The following is a 17377-nucleotide window of genomic DNA, read 5'->3' on the forward strand; positions in this document are numbered from 1 at the left end:
AAGAGCAATACCTACATCACAATTGTCCATGGTTTCAAATTAGCACACAGTCTGATATCAATTAATAGATGTCAACTTGTCCATCAATATCGAATGGTCCAACCAATACACATACTTATATCTACATTATTATATATCTAAACTAGAAAAAGTGTCCGATATCACTATAATCTACAATGTGAATTTCAGTTCACTCGCTGAGCAAATAAACGAGTTCAGTAATTGGTCTAACTAACGTAGTAGTTCTGTCCGTTCTGGCGACGCGGAGTTCGACCTTGCGAACAAGCCCATCTGTGCCGGGGAAGGTGCTAATCACCGTAGCCATAGGCCATTGACGTCTGGCCTCGGAGGCTTCCTTGAGAAGAACGACGTCGCCTTCTTTGAGATTGTCACATTCATGTTTCCATTTGGTTCGCGTTTGTAGAGTACTAAGATAGTCTTTGCTCCATCGCGACCAGAAGGCATTGGCTAGGACTTGAACCTGAGCCCACTGATTACGGTACATGTCCTTAATGTCAAGGTTTCCAAACGGTTCGTGACAAACGTAGTTCTTTTGTGTCAACAACGTCGAAGGACTGAGGATAGTAGGAAAGTCTGGGTCGGATGAGACCTGGACGATAGGTCTACTGTTGATGATAGCGCTGATCTCATGCATAAGCGTGGATAAGACGTCGTGAGTGAGGGCTTTGTTTTTCCGTTCAAGAAGAATAGCGTCGAGAATGCGTCGCGAGAGCCCAATCATACGCTCCCACACTCCGCCCATGTGCGACGAATGGGGAGAGTTGAAGTTCCACGCAATACCGGTATCGAAGAAGTACCTCTTCACTTGTTTGTCCTCAACGTTGACAGCGTTGATGTGAAGGGGATCTGTGGCGCCTACAAAGTTGGTGCCTCTGTCGGAGTAGAACTCCTTGACCTCACCGCGTATGGACGTGAATCTACGAAGGGCATTGATAAACGAGCTCGAACTCATGTCCTCCAGAACCTCTATGTGGACTGCGCGAATAGCCAAACACGTAAACAACACAGACCATCGTTTCGAGTTTGCGACACCTCCACGCGTTTTCCTAGACACAATTTGCCATGGTCCAAAGACGACTACTCCAACATGAGTAAACGCGGCTGACGCAGTTATCCGAGCGGTGGGCAGATTTGCCATCTTCTGGGTTTGAAGGTGAGTTCTCAACTTACGACAACAAATGCAAGCGTGAATTATAGATGACACAGCTCTCTTACCACCTACAAGCCAGAACCCGGCTGCGCGAACGGATCCCTCAGTATAGTGACGTCCTTGGTGCTTGACCATCGAATGGTAATGTCGGATAAGAAGAGTCCCTACGTGACTTTTTCCGGGAATGATGATCGGATGCAGAGGAATTGAACTTGACGTGTCTTCGAGCCTGTTCATTCTACCTCCCACCCGAAGGAGGTCGTTGTCATCCAAAAAAGGTGTCAGGTTGATAATCGAACTGTTAGCCGGGAGTTTCTTGTTGTGACGGATACATTCAATCTCTTTGCAGAAAAGTTCCCTCTGCATCTGCGATATCACAAAGTCGGAAGCTTCTTCCATACATGTCCTTTCCTTAGGGCGATCACAAGAATGCCATCCTTTACACGTGCCTTCGGGGGTATGGAACGACTTCGCGATGTGAGTGAGGTACGATATCGCACGAACAAGAGAGCTCCATTCAGAATAATTCTCAAATTTCTCGACGAGGAGCGAGTTTCCGGTAGTTGTGTTCACTACGGCACTTTTCGCGGAGTGTACCACCGGTCGAATCTCTTTGTCTTTATGGGGTTCTACGAGTGCAAACTCAACAGAAGGCGGTGAAACGCTGGAGTTTTTGAGTAGAAAGACTGGTCCATTTAGCCAAGCACTGTTCACAATTTTAGACGCGCGTATGGAACGTGACCCTTCGTCGGCGGGGTTATTCTCGGTGCCTACGTGCGTCCACTGTATCGGCTTTGTAGTACTTCTAATCTGTTGAACTCTGTTTCCAACGTACACATGAAACCTTCTGGAAGTGTTATGAATGTAACCTAATACGATCCGACTGTCTGTATACAGTTTGATGTTGTCGATTTCTGTTTTAAGACTGGTTAAAACGGTTTCCAGGATCTGACTACCTAACACAGCCGCGCATAGTTCCAAGCGTGGGATTGTGTGTCCCCCTGACGGAGCGACCTTTGCCTTTCCAAGAACAAACGACAAGGAGACATGTCCTTCCGCGTCGATAGTACGGAGATATACGACGGATGCAATGGCGTCGTTGGAGGCATCGGAGAACACATGTAGTTCTTTGCGGCTTTTGTCTGCTAGACCTCCGGCGTACGAACGAGAAACGTTAAGCGTTTCCAACTCCTTAAGAGACAATTTCCACTGATCCCATTCGTTTTTCAGTTCTAAGGGTAAGGGATCGTCCCATTCGAGGTTTAGGTTCATGAGTTTTCGGAAGAACAGTTTCCCTCTGATTATAACGGGTGCCAGTAATCCAAGAGGGTCGTAGAGGCTTCCGATCGTAGACAAGACGCCTCTTTTCGTAAATGGCTTTTCTTCAGAGGACACTCTACACGTAAACATGTCTGAGGCGACATCCCAGAATATTCCGAGGCTACGTTGTAACGGAGGAACATCCGCACCAAGAGTAAGGTCCTTGAGGTTTTCAGCGAGATCGTCCTCCGGAAAGGATTGCATTACCTCTGCGCTGTTCGACGATATTTTTTGTAATCGTAGGTTGCCTCCTTCCATCATGGCAGCTTGTGTTCTTTTGAGAGTGTCGATAGCTGTTTCTGCGTTGGGTACAGACAACAACCCGTCGTCGACGTAGAAATCGTCCTGAACGAAATTACACACGTCTTCACCGTATACTTCCTTAACAGACGAGACTGCGATACGCATTCCAAATGTCGCGATCGCTGGCGACGGTGAGTTCCCGAAAGTATGCACGCGCATACGATACTCCACAAGGGCGAGTTCTGGGTCATTGTTTCTATGCCAGAGAAAGCTAAGGAAGTCGCGATCTTTCTCCTGCACGTAAAAACAATGAAACATCTGTTGTACGTCGGCCATACACGCGATCGCTTCTTTCCGAAATCTGAGTAGTATGCCTAACAATCTGTTGGACAGATCTGGTCCTTTCAGAAGAACGTCATTTAAGGAAACACCTTCACACTTCGCGGATGAGTCGAATACGACCCTAATCTTTTCTGGCTTCTTGGGGTGGTAAACCCCAAAGATAGGGAGGGACCAACGTTCTTCAGCGTCCTATATGGCAGGTGCTAATTCGGCGTGGCCTTTGTCGAGCATTTCCGCCATAAACGCGACAAAGTGTTCTCGTTTCGTGGGGTTCCTTTTGAGGTTGACGGTTAACGAATGCGCTCGCTTCATTGCTCCGGCGCGACTATCTGGGAGTCGGGGTCGGTCGTCTCGTATGGGAAGAGGTGCTTCCCAGTATCCATCGGCGTTCTTCTTCATTGTTCCTTCCATCATATCTAGGAAAGTTAGATCGTCGACAGATAGTCCTGGAACGTCATCGTTGCTAGTGCGCTTGAAGAGCGTGTCGTCGGACGAAAGTTGTTCGTCGGCGTGAAAATGAGTAGTACATGCATCGAATAGAGTAGGGCGTCCGGTGTTTAGAATCTTTGTTCTGTTAACGTTCACAGTTTCGGTTTTGCACACACTACTACTACATATCTCTCCAACAATGACCCAGCCGAGCCCAAGTCGTTGGGCGATCGGGCAGCCCCTGGGTCCAAGTCGCTGGTCCAATATTCTGTGCGCGTCGATGAGATCCCTTCCAATCAACATCAATATAGGAGCGCTTTCGTCCAGCGGGGGAATATCATTAACGAGGTCCTGTAGATGACTGTAGTGCATAGCAATTTCCGGTGTAGGGATATCTTCGCGACCGTTGGGTATTTCGTTGCATTCGATAAGTTTGGGAATATCCAACGAAACTTGACCGTCGATAGATTCTGCGACGTAGCCGAACGCTCTCCTGCCAGATGCGGAGAAGACTCCTGCGCATGACGATAACATGTATTCTGATTCCGGTCCATATTCCTCAAAAAGGTCAAAGAAATCACTGTTGGCGAGCGAGCGGTTACTTTGGTCATCGACGATAGCATACACACGTCGGGCGTGCTCAGGGTTCGATTTCGGGTAAACCCTGAGTAACAAGATTTTCGCGCAAGACTTTCCAGCGAACTCGTTGCAGTTAAGAGTAGTACAGATCGTTTTCACATTTCCGATGTCCACAGATTTTGGAGTATTTTCCTTCATGACTTCTGGTGGATTTTCGTGCAATGCTGTGCAATGCTTCACGCTTTGACATTTTTTACAGGTAACGGCTGACCTACAGTTTTTAGCGATATGTCTCTTCATCTCACTGCATTTAAAACACGCACCTTTGTCTTTCATCATTTGTTTCCTTTCGCTAATAGGCATTTTCAGAAATGCGTAACAGTCGTTCAATGTGTGAGCGGTGTTGTGTATGGGACAAGTGACGTCGTTAGTTGGTAGCCTGTCCGTAGATTCCACATCAGTTCTATACGCACTTACCAAGCGAGCCTTTCCGGCGGGTTTTCTTTCTGTGTCCTTGTCGGAAGCACTTGTAGTCCTACCGGTTGTTTTTGCGGAGTAATCGAAACTGGGATCATTAGCTTTCGATGCGTAATCGCATACGAAATTCACAAACACGGCGAATGGTGGAAACAAAACCCTGTGGGACTTTTTGTATCTGTCGGCAGCGTCTACTGTGATCGATTCTGTGAAATAAAGAACAATAAAGAACTTTTGTACCCAGATGTTATTTTTGATTGCTAAGTCTTCAGTACAGTAAAAACCTAGACCATCACACAGGGGGACCCGATCAGAACAGCACCATGATTCCATCACGCGTGTGTAAGAAGACAGAAGGAGGTAAGGTTTTCTATGAATTGGTAACACGACAATCTTTATCACTATTCCTCTCCTATTACACATGTATTCTACGTTTTTATATGCGTAACACCTCAGAGTTTTCATTCTTATGACATGTTATTGTTTAGAGAATGCTTAGCCTTCTTTCATTGAGAGATAATAACAAAACGTAATTTTTGGCATTCTTTCATTGCGAGAGGATAACAAAAAGTGCTTCTTCTATTTATTCCCGGAAAAATCCCGACATATCTAAACAAAGAACCAACATGGACATACGGTACGGAATTATGGATTCTGGATGTTGATTGATGGGTCATAGTAATATATAAATGTATATATAACAGACCGATGCACTCCCATGCTTTGACTTAAACGGACGAGATGGTCATATGATACAGATTGATGTTCAATCAAAATGTTCAAATCGGACGACTCTAAATTTCTTTATATTTCTAGTGATTATTAAATGTTTTGTTCACGACATAACGCTTCTGGCCGCGTTGGCCGAGTGGCAAAAACTGAGTGAACGTCCACGATCGCTATCCCTCCTCAACTGGATCGCGGCTGAAGACATAGGTGACTCAGTAGCTGTAGGTACTTGCCAATTGGGAAACGTTGACACTTTCCGTAAACAAAAAAAACCGGAAAGTGCCGACAGTTCCCGATTGGGTACAGGCTACAGGTAAGAATATTTTCCTCCAGGCAGTACAGGGTAAGTCTTCATAAAACCGTTCTCATGCACACGCCTAGATTCCTAGCTCAAACCAACTTTCATAAATTATGTCAAACGATCAAAAAGTCCAATGTAAACATTGTAAACCGTTGTCGGCTTTAAGTCTGTTCAATGTTATTTTTCCAAATCATTGACAAAATAAGATTTTTAGCTCACCTGGCCCGAAGGGCCATGTGAGCTTATGACGTACTGCGCCGTCGCTGGGACTCGAACCCGCAACGCTTGGCTCTCCAGCCCGATGCTTTACCGCTAAAGAAGAATTGGAGGACCTAGGGTCATGATATTTTGCCAGTAGGTACCTGGCATGGAGTGCTACAAAACTCCCTCACTAAAATGACCTTAATCTACTTTCAAGGTTACATGGGTCAAATATGTTTAAACTTCAAACAGCAATATCCTAAGAACCATTTGAACTAGAGTCATGATACTTGGATATGTTATGTAGATCAACAGTGCGAATCTTTTTTCAATTACAGTCGGGGGTCAAAGGTCAACATTGGTTAAAGGCTTTAACAAACTTCTTTACAAGTTCCATAGGGCCCAAGGCCATGCTATTTTGCCAGTAGATACCTGGGATGAAGTGCTATAAAATTCCCTCATTAAAATGACCTTGACCTGTTTTCAAGGTCACAGGGGTAAAATATGTTAGAAACTTCAAACAGCAAAATCCTAAGAACCATTTGGACTAGAGTCATGATACTTGGGTATGTTATGTAGACCAGCTGTGTGAAATGTTTTCTTTATTACAGTAATGAGGTCAAAGGTCAACTTTAAGTGCAAGTCGGGAGTCAAATGTCAACGTGGGTTAAAAGCTTTAAAATTAAAATTTCCAATTTCAAACAATAATATCTTAAGAACCGTTTAAGAGATGTTAAAATGTCTTGTGTTCTAGTTACCAAATTTGGTCTTAAGTTACCTATATGTCACTTTCATGTAACAAAAGAAACAGGTGAGCGATACTGGCCATCTGGGCCTCTTGATTAAAATAAAGTTATAACGAGAACAAAACATTCGGCTTGAACACAATATCGATGCTTGAGCATGAGAACGCTTTCATGATTACGGGCTCTGGCCATCCTTAAATGACCCAAGCTGTTAACAGGACGTAAAACACGAACAAACCAAACCAAGCCATTCCGCTCGTTGCTTTGTCCTTTCCTTTCGATCTGTTGTTCGCTCCCTTCTTGATGCTCGTTGAATTGTTGTGAATACGACATACATTTTTTACATGAGGTAACTTCTTTAATAACCTTGAAACTTCTTCTTCTTTATTTTACGGGGGCTCCATCAATGTTGATGTTTATGCCCTCGGAGTCCTATTGCAGAGGCGTGAAAAAGAGGGTTATTTACAGTGATTAGTTGTTTTTTGGTGTTTTTTTGTGCAAGGTACAGATAAAAGATAAAAGCTGGCGTATGTTTTAGCGTGTGATGAGGGCTTCAAGGGCTGCATAAGGTAAGTGTGCCTTGAAGTCATCTAATGTTGTGCATTGTACTGCTGCTATGGGAAGGAGATTCCGTTGTGTTATTGTGTGTGGAAAGAATGAATATTTGTAGGTGTCCTTTGTAGCAGATATGTATGCGTGAGGGTGTGCATGTCTTGTTCGAGGGTCTACGGGTGTGAGTATATGTGTTGGGTTTATAGCTACGATTTAGTGTACAATTTTGTGAAAAAGGACAATTCTTGTGTGACAGCGCCGTGTTTGTAGTGTTGGCCATTGTAGTGAGTTGATCATATCTTTTACGGAACTAGTGTTGTGGAATCTGTTGTTTCCGTAGCGTGCTGCTCTTCGTTGTTTTTTCTATTTGTTTGATTTGGTTTGTGTTGTGTGGATCCCAAATGAAACTCGTAGAAAAACATTTTGGAGGGAATTCGATGGCTTCAGGACAAACATCATGATTTAAGTCCGTATTTTAATTCAATATGCTTTAATAATTTAAATATGTTGTATGCATATAAAAACAAGTTACAGACTGAAATATATTTTGAGCATCTGCGATGATTTAAAAAGAGTCCTAAATCAACTTTTCACGCTTTGCTGATTTTATTCTTTATTTCTGGTCCTGAGTACATTAAGAACTATAATTTCGTCTGTTTTTTTTAAGCTTGGCGATATCAGTTGCGGTAGTTAGTACAGTCCGTACCAGGGAAAGGTACGAACTTGGTAGGATCGATAAGGTAACCCAAGTACGGGTCGTTATCCCATCGTTTTATCAACCTGTTCCTTTGTCGGGTGGTTAAACCTCTCGAATTTCGGTGCAGTACCCACGCCATTTCTGAAACAGAAAGCACTTTATATAGTTTTCCTTTTCCTTCGCTAGGACGAACATTTCATATGATTTCATAGATCATTTTATAGCGTTGACAGTGTAAATGAATTCCGGATATTAAGTCCGTCAAATTTCCGTAATTACTAGTCTGCCTTATTGGCTCTATTATTATTAGTGACTGCAAAAGCAAACGTTATGCGTGTTTTGAAATGTTGATTTGTGTATTTTTGTAGGTATTATGCAACGAGTCTACATTTACAATAATCTAATGGGTGTTCATGTAATGCTTGTAACACGTGATACGATAAATAGGGTTATCTCCCTTTGTTTGGTCAGCATTAGTATAATGAGTGATATCATTGAATAATTCTACCGAATGTTGCTGGTGGAAAAAATCCATTAGCTCGTTGAAATCATACTTCAATGCATCATTTAATTCGCTCTCTGCACCCCCGGGATCATCCTCGATATCCAGGGGTTACGGTCACTTTCGCTCTCTACACCCCTGGAATATGTCATGGCAAAATTGAAGGCTCGATGTGCGCCACCTTGTTGATTATTTCGATCCTTTGATGTACGTCAATAGAATCTCGCGGTCATGTAACGGTAACATTGACAAGCTTTGAAGTTTGGCGTCTCTCCTAAGTAATCTTCAAAGGAGAGGTATCAGCCTAGCGTTTGGTCAGGTTGTTTTTACCTGAAACCAATCAAACAGCTATCTTCGTGCCTTCAGTTTTGCCATGGTGCAGAGAGCGAAAGTGAGCGTAACTCCTGGATATCGAGGATGCCCCTGAATATGTCAGGTACAGCGTGCGCACCTGCACCGCCTTGTGGATGGGACAGGAAGGCAAGTTTGATCCTGCGATGTACATCAAACAAATCTTGTGGTCGTATAACGGTAAAATGTACTGGCTTTGAAGTCGGATGCAGCTCCTTTGTAATTTTCAAAGAAAATATATCAGCTTATAGCGATCGGTCAAGTTTTTGTTTTTACCTGAGACAAATATAAAAGCAGCGTGCCTTCAATTTTGCTATGACATATTCCAGGGTTGCAGAGAGCGAAAGTGATACATTGATTATTAAAAACAACCAGAATTCAGTCAAAACGATTTACTATCAACTACATAATTCTGCACCACAAATAAATCTCTTCATTTTGTTTGCCATTTAAAGCCGGACCTCCTGCCGATAGTAAGGAGTTTAATTGTTTTGCTTTGCTTTTTTTTATATTGCATATGTTTTAGGCTACTTTTCATTCATTATTCAATTTGCAAAGACCCTTTTTCTGGCACTTTTTTTGTGTGGTATCACGTATTCATGTCACCCTTACAATAAATAACACAATGCGTAATGGGTATATTTCATTGATGCATTAGATCATTAACTTAGTGTTTTTGCATTTTTATGTAAAATCATATTCTTACATTTGATAAGCTGTTCTCCTTGACAGAGTGTTACTCCTAGGAGTAATAAGTTAATGTTCCATAACCTGACCTTGTACCTTACACATACACACATGTCATACAAGTGGACTCTAGAGTATCAAGAATCGAGGTTATTTTAAAAGAAATATACTATTTCAGAGCGAGGCTATTTCATCATGATCTATGTACATGCACTTCAATATGTTTTTGGTATCCGAAATATTACGGTCCAAATCGAGGCTAAAATAGCGGACTTTTATTATCTGCGATATACTTATTCAAAGCGAGGTTGATTGATTGATTGATAGGTTTTACGTCCGCTTCACTACCGAGTAGTTCGTTTATCCAGCAGACGAAAAGCGAGGCTATTATAACATGAATATATAGTGTACCAGCTCAGATTGAGGTTATTATAGCAAATTTTAGGTAATCAGAAAGAACTAGCTGAAATCGAGGCTATCATAACGGGCGTATTTATTATCGGGATAGACCTTTTCAAAGCGAGGCTATTATAACACGGTTTAGCTTTAATGAGGATAATATGAATGGTTCTCAGTATCCAGAATATATGTGTTCTGTTATCATGACAAAATCTTGGTACGTACCGATTTGTGAGAGTCCAAATGCGTAGTTTTGACAGTAAAACACAACAGCCACGGTGTTGTAGAGGATGTCTAAGACGTAATATCTCCCTGGTATCAACGGTGAACCTAAAGCAAAGAAAAAAACCCATTATCTTCAGGATATATGTTACCGTACATAATTATGTTAGAAAAATGATATAAAACACACCGTATAAAGGACCTATAGTTGTCAATTATTATACTTTGTGAAGGTGAATTTGTGGTTATATGTACCTGAGTAGTAACCGAGCTCCATATAAACAATCCAAACAATGATTTGTAAACCTGTGACATAATCGTGTCTGTAGGACAAGGGTCTTGTCCACAGATTGATGCATTTATGAACCAAACGTCGAGTGTACATGGAGCTTGTGTGGGTGTATGACCCGAAATCAGGTCCCTCGTCAAAGTTGTTGACTTTCGCCAAAGATACAAACCTTCGCTGAACTGCTCTTGGGAAAGGTTCATACGCAAGTAGCGGGCACGATGCATCTTGTTTGATTCCTATCATTTCTCGTATATTTATGATAAGGCAAAATAAAACACTTGCCTACATGTTCAACAATCATAAAAACTCGCAGCTTGTGAAATGAAGACACATGTAGCGCGTAACAAAAAGGACAGTCTTAACTGTAACAAGTACTAATTGTAACAAGTACTAATTGTAATGGGGACCATTACAGAAGTCCCCCAAACCCCCGCAGTTATGTTCGCAGTGCCAAAATAGGCCTACAATAATGCACATATGAAATGTGAGCAAAAGAAGAAGAAGAAAAAGAATAAGGGGACTTAATACTTGGACTATCTATGTCACCTTGCAACATACAGGCGTATGGGAACTCAAATAGACACAAAAACACATTTCTGGACATGTAAGAATAGATATATTCGAAATAAAACTAGAGATTTGAAAATGTGTTCATGTTGATAAATTCTTTAGAGGTAAGATACAATGTATCAAACGTTATCATACAGAAAGCACACACAAAAAATAACGTTTTCTGATCAATAAATGATGACTTTATATCTTTGTCTTTTCATCTAAATAATTTAAAAGTCGCGTAGGCCGTTTGGTTAAGACGTCTTATCATTTACGATCATTAGTCCTCCACCACTGGGTCGCAGGTTCGTGGCACGTGGGGCAGTTACCAGGTACTATCCGCAGGACGATGATGTTGTTTTGGGTACTCCGGTTTCCTCCACCACCAAAATCTGGCTCGTCCTTAAATGACCATATTTGGTAATAGAAATTAAAACAAGACAAACGAAAAATCTCGATGTTGTAACATGAGTACTTTACCTAGTTCAAAAAGGGCATTGAATGCGTTCGGTGTATTTGCGACATCCTCAAAGGTGCCTTTTGCCGTCCCTCCAACTGTAGTTCTGGAATATTTTGCAAACAAAAAATCAGAAAGATAAATTATCTTAATTTGGTTTCCTAAAGAATAAACACGAAAATACTTTAATTGCATTACATGTCCTTAGAAAATCAAGGGAGACAATCGCATCTTCTGAAAAGGTCCTTTTTTAGGATACTTTGGAAGGCAACAAAATTGTCTGCAAATCTTTGAAGGTATTCAAAACCTGATAAGTAAAAAACGGCTCGGTAATTGACGACCCTTTCCCACTCCACTATGGTTGTTAGGTCACCTGAGACAAAGTCTCAAGTGACCTATTGCGATCGCCTTTTGTCCGGCGTCGTGCGTCGTGTGTCGTCCGTCCGTAAACAATTGACATTTTCGACTTCTTCTCCAAAACCCCTGAACCAATTTCAATGAAATTTTGCAGAAACCTTTCATGGCCATAGGTCAACAAAAGTTGTGAATAATATAGTCCCGAGCTCCCAGGGGCCTTGGGGGCGGGGCCAAATAGGGTAAAATTGACTAAAATTTCAAAAATCTTCCTCTTAAGATCTAGGTATAGTAGAATCAAGTACTCTTCATAGATGGAAGAGTCCTAAGGTGCTTTACCAAAATAGTGAATTGCATGACCCTAGGGTCTCACGTTTCCCGCTGGGGAGTGGGTAAACTTTACTATAGTTTATATCGGGAATCATTTTTTGGACCAACATTTGGTTAATTTCCATTGGAATTAATTCAAACCTCGTTAGCATTATCAGTATTGGATAGCGGTTTGATGATATGCACAAATCAGCCCTGACTGTCCCCCAGGGGCTGATGGTAGGGGCCAAAACGGGTTGAATTGACTGAAATTTCAAAAACCTTCTTCTCAAGACCCAGATTTGATAGAATCAAATACCCTTCATAGATGGAAGGGTCTTAAGGTGCTTTACCAAAATTGTGAATTTCATGACCCTGGGGTCTCATGTTTCCCCCTGGGGAGGGGGTAAACTTAACTATAGTTTAATTGTGAATTATGTGGTCCCAAGCCCCACAGCAGCCTGAGGGGAAGGGGCCAAAAAGAGTCAAATTGACTAAATACTCTTCATAGATGGAAGGGTCTTAAGGTGCTTTACCATAATTCAGCTGACTGACAGAACCACTATTTGTATATAGTATATATACTACCCAGATTTTTCACACTTATTTTGCATTACATGTAGTTCAAGTTACCTTTGTTACAAAATGATTTCTGTTTCATTTGGCAACATCGATAACATCAGTTTTTACATAACTCAGGTGACCGTTAAGGGCCATGGGCCTCTTGTTTTATATACAGTGACATTGCCTTAAATTCGTTTTGGCTTTCACTTTAACACAATGACGCCAGTGCACTTCCTTCGAACAGGTAGCTCAATCAGCAACAGAGACAGCAGAACAATCCGAAGTCCGGGGTTTGAACCCCGGTCTAGCCCGGTCTAGCCCGTATGAGTGTTTAACAAACAGGCCACAGTTGTTGGTTATGTTTTGTGTATTTCAACTTTATCATATTTCAGTTTATTTTTCAGACATGATGGTCATGCCGAGGTGGCATCGGGATCCTTAAACATGCTGTTGACGATAAAAACTGTAACTAAGTATTGGGGACTGATTTTCCGACATGACTATAGCTTTGATAAATCATTGCGGTAAATAAAACAAACCTTGCAGGACTTAAATGAGAATAATAAAGATGAAATAATCAAAATATTATTAAGAAAAATGTTTTAAGAGTAAAAGTTTAATGAGCCTCGGACCTTGGATTCACCTTGTTATGCTATCGCTCTAACCAATTGAGCTCTCTGTTCAATGGAAGTGTCCTAGCCCAACTGTGCTTCAGTTATATCCAAGCAGAACATTAGTGGAGGTGACTGCATTAAGGAAATATAATATAATATAATGGGAGGGATCCTTAAAATGTACGTGTTCTATTTACGAGGGCCATTCGACACGTTCTGTTACGACACAGCTCCCGCTTGAAATTAAAGAAGGGTTGTGCCTAATGGATCCCCAATTTGCTGAAAAAAGGCTAAACGTTTTAAAAGGTGGCGAACATATTTTTAAAAGTACAGATATTGCGACTCAAGTAAGCTATCTGAGTTACTTTTAGGGGATGAGTCCTGGGTAAATCACTTTGAACTCCAGAGGCGCATTAATCAGAAACAATGATTGTCGAGAAATCAAGAAAGGCCAGTGATTGCAAGACGTTTAAAAAGCGCTAAGAAAGTTTTGTATGCTATTTTTTCGTACACCTTATAAAGAAAATGATCTCTTAGAAACGATATGCCCCTAGGAGTGCTCTGGGTAGTGCTACGTCATGTATAGCGCGATTAGGAAAATGCGTTTCTGCTTAGTGGGATAGTTCGAAGGGTTGTAATAGAAAGGCCAAACTATATACATCATACATCTGATTACTGAACGTCGTATTGGTATACTTACAGTAAGTCTTTCCATATGATGGACACGCTGAGATTTCCACTCGTCGAGGAGGTGAAAGTTGACGACAAACAAACAATAGAGTTCCCTGCCTGTTGGGCTAACCAGCCATTGTTATACCATTCGGTCCAGTACCACCTCCCCGCAAACTGGTAGTAAAACATATACACTTAGACGTCATCGTTTTACTGTTTATCATATATAACGCTTCGAAAATACCCGGAAATCATTTAATACTATTTGTGTATTTTTGTATTTGCAGTCTATCAAGTGATAGACATACTAAAAATAGAGAACAAGTTTTGATGACATCACATACAAATTACTACTGTTTCCCCGACAGTTTGTCGTCTGCCAAACTTGAATAATCGTATCTATACACTGTATTCGATTTTATAGCAGATGACAAGGAAATATTCCCGACGTTGGGCTCAGAGCTTTTCAGAGTCTTTCAGAACGTCTTTTTTCAGATAGTACATGAAAATGAGCCTTGGTTAAAGACTTTAAGAGTTAAAGATTTAAAACACAACATTTGATTGATTAACATTAAAAGGCTAAGATTCTGTAACAAAATCCCAACCTCGGCTTACGCCTCGGTTGGGATATTACAGAATCTGATCCCTCGACTGAGATAACCAGATCTTGCTCACTTACACGTAATTGATGCACCTTTTAGTTCGAAAAAAACCTATTCAAATTATTCAATTTGACAAGTTACCCGTCTGGGGCCCCAAATGAAAATGTCCGCTACAATATCAAATCTTTATTTGAATGCTTCCGCGTAAACATGTAGTCCGTCTTTATAATGAAGACAACGTATACCACAGTGTATATTATATTATATCTTTAGATACATGACAACATCAACACAAAACAGAATATTTTTAATGCAGGTTGTCAATTTCAAGTCGTTAACGCGCAGATGAATACATTGCAGTGTAACAATTCCGCGAAATGACTTGTAAAGGTACCAGACAGGTCGCGGATCGGTCGAGATAGAAAAATCTAGCATGGGGTATGGCGTGGGATATCTCTGTCAGAAATGCAAAAAATCATAAAGTCATAGGTCTGTATGTAGTTATTGTTAAGATAACGTTAAGTCGTATGTAGCTGTTACAAAGATAACGTTAAGTCGTATGTAGCTGTTGTTAAGATAGCGTTAAGTCGTATGTAGCTGTTACAAAGATAACATTAAGTCATATGTAGCTGTTGTTAAGATAACGTTAAGTCGTATGTAGCTGTTGTTAAGATAGTGTTAAGTCGTATGTAGCTGTTACAAAGTTAACGTTAAGTCGTATGTAGCTGTTGTTAAGATAACGTTAAGTCGTATGTAGCTGTTACAAAGATAACGTTAAGTCGTATGTAGCTGTTTGTTTTTTCTTCGTAAAATAAGCGAAACCTATAATACACTTATAGAAATACCGAATCGTCGATCAAAGTGAGCTCAGAAGAGTCCGTTTCCTAGATATAGGCAATCAACAATAACAGTGACCGCTCCTTACTGGTGAGAGTTTTAATAACCGTTCATGTGGTAACCTGTCACGTGATAGGAACAGGTTTGGGTCACTGGATCATATGACACCTTGGTTCACTTGTATAAAACATCTCAAAGTTAAGGAAAATCTCAAGCAATGTATTGTCTATGGGAAATCTTAGACTTGAGGAAATCTCAAGAGTTGAGATGTTTTATACAAGTGGGCCCAGCTACACCTCCGATATATTTCTGATTTGTTTCGACGGACACGTCGACGTCTAATAGTGTTATTATTGACAGGTAATTCACAGGTAGGCTTTTTACACGTCTAAACTGTGTATAACTGTACTTGTCTCTCAGCTTGATATTGCATGAAATGTAGTTGATGCAGGCCCGGAATATTTTTCCGTAATTCAATCTTGTCTGTTTGACTTGTTCTTTCGGATAAGAACATTACTGATGTCTTTATTTGTCGATTAATAATTTTACCCATACAACATATATTGATTGGTGTCGTAGCTAACATTGTTATGCAGATAATATGTAAATATGTAAAGAGCATGTCAGATTGGGTACACGTAGTGAACAGGATATCGGATAAGTTGTGCTACTATGACGTCACAAATCACGTGATCGTACAAAGTTAAATAGATTGGGCGCAACCTAGCCTGTTATCTGAGTACCGAGAGAGACGGGTCTCGGTCACTACACGTATTATTGCATCACATGACCATAAAATACAAAATTATATAAAAATCGTGTCCAAAATCCAAGTTGATACGGCCTCATGAAATGTTTTTTTTTGAAAACTGTAAACAACGTTGCAACTAAGATGAAAACTACTTTTAAGTATTTTGTTTCCACTTACAGAAAAGTTATGGTTCCCGTACAGCTTGTTAACTACCATAATTGGACTTTGAAAAAAAGCTTTGGTTATTTCGTATATCATTCACTCTTTGAATATAATTTGGTCATCATTTCTCTATAACACCTTAAAATCATGGTGATAAAAACTTTAAAATACCGAAAACCATCTGAAACCATCTTCTAGGGGTTTAATTTGGTTGCATCGGTACTGAACGACATTACTCACCTGGGAAGCGTCAAAGTTCGTAATAGCATTGACGTCAGGACATCCAGCGTGGATAAGGGAAGCCGCCCCGATCAGAAGCAATACTTGCACCTGGAAGAACATTTCCACTAACAATGTATTGTTACTGTGTCTAAGAGTTGACTTTAAATACTAGCATAGTAGTTGCCACTGACACACAGTTTTATAAGCGACTGTTATGATATTGCGCATGCGCAGAGAACGGCTGACTTGTCATAATCCACTCCATCTAACTCGACGCTTGCGCAATAGCATAATCTACTTTTAAAACCTCCAACCACGCCACAGGCCCGCTGTAAACGGTTCTTGACAGCACTCTACATAATTAAATGTTCAGCAATGATTTTTTTATATTGAGGAAATAATGTTTTGGTGGAATATATAACGGCGATGAGAAATGTTGGGAAAATAAAACGAAATCCGAAGCGGCTCGACTGAATTATTTTTCCAACAATTTTGAATCGTGAGTTATCTATTGTTAGGAAAATGTGTACTTGTGCTTTCCTTAGTGTCATTACGTCCGTGTTATGCATGGTGATTAAGATAATCTAAATATATAAATCTGGCTGTTTTTTGCGCTTGCAAACATTTCACAACAACATTCGAGCAATCTTGAAATGAAGGCACTTGTTCCATTTTGCCTGTATGACTTGGGCATATTGGAGACCAATTATGTGTCCCTCATAATGTATTGATTTATCGCAAATATTCGAGAAATGATATGAACCAAAGTGGTTGCAACTTGCTTGCTACCTGCGCGTGACCCTCCACAAGTTTGGCGATGCTTCTGGTGAAGTTTTGACGGATAACCGCGCAATTCTCAATTTTGCAGAAAAGAAATGAACATCACTAACGTCATGTGTTATACAAGACATCTATTTTAATCAGTCACCAGCATAAATCTATCGTCATGGCTCATCAACACGTGGATCAACTATTGGCAGACATGTAAATACTATTTTAATTCACCTTCATCGAAAGTTGGTGGAACATTCTGATCAGGAGTTA

The 17377-nt window shown here is 40.8% G+C and overlaps 3 protein-coding genes across 3 annotated transcripts; all 3 read right to left on the reverse strand.

The window, feature by feature from the left end:
* Nucleotides 1-190: 190 nt before the first annotated feature.
* On the reverse strand, nucleotides 191-3070 carry LOC110450279. Its single transcript, XM_021497735.1, has one exon. The coding sequence runs from the start codon at nucleotides 3068-3070 to the stop codon at nucleotides 191-193; it is 2880 nt and encodes a 959-aa protein (XP_021353410.1).
* A 195-nt stretch (nucleotides 3071-3265) lies between these two features.
* Nucleotides 3266-4894, reverse strand: LOC110450280. The gene has a single exon (XM_021497736.1). It carries the CDS (start codon nucleotides 4892-4894, stop codon nucleotides 3266-3268), a length of 1629 nt encoding a protein of 542 aa, XP_021353411.1.
* Nucleotides 4895-7677: 2783 nt separating this feature from the next.
* LOC110450289 (lazarillo protein-like) lies at nucleotides 7678-16498 on the reverse strand. Its single transcript, XM_021497745.1, has 5 exons — nucleotides 16352-16498; nucleotides 13788-13933; nucleotides 11270-11352; nucleotides 9952-10056; nucleotides 7678-7928 (listed from the first exon to the last, which is right to left on the reverse strand). Exons 1-5 carry the CDS (start codon nucleotides 16451-16453, stop codon nucleotides 7768-7770), a joined length of 597 nt encoding a protein of 198 aa, XP_021353420.1. The 5' UTR covers nucleotides 16454-16498; the 3' UTR covers nucleotides 7678-7767.
* Between the last annotated feature and the right edge of the window lie 879 nt (nucleotides 16499-17377).

This window comes from Mizuhopecten yessoensis, unplaced genomic scaffold (assembly GCF_002113885.1).
Source record: "Mizuhopecten yessoensis strain PY_sf001 unplaced genomic scaffold, ASM211388v2 scaffold5141, whole genome shotgun sequence".
Taxonomy (NCBI): domain Eukaryota; kingdom Metazoa; phylum Mollusca; class Bivalvia; order Pectinida; family Pectinidae; genus Mizuhopecten; species Mizuhopecten yessoensis.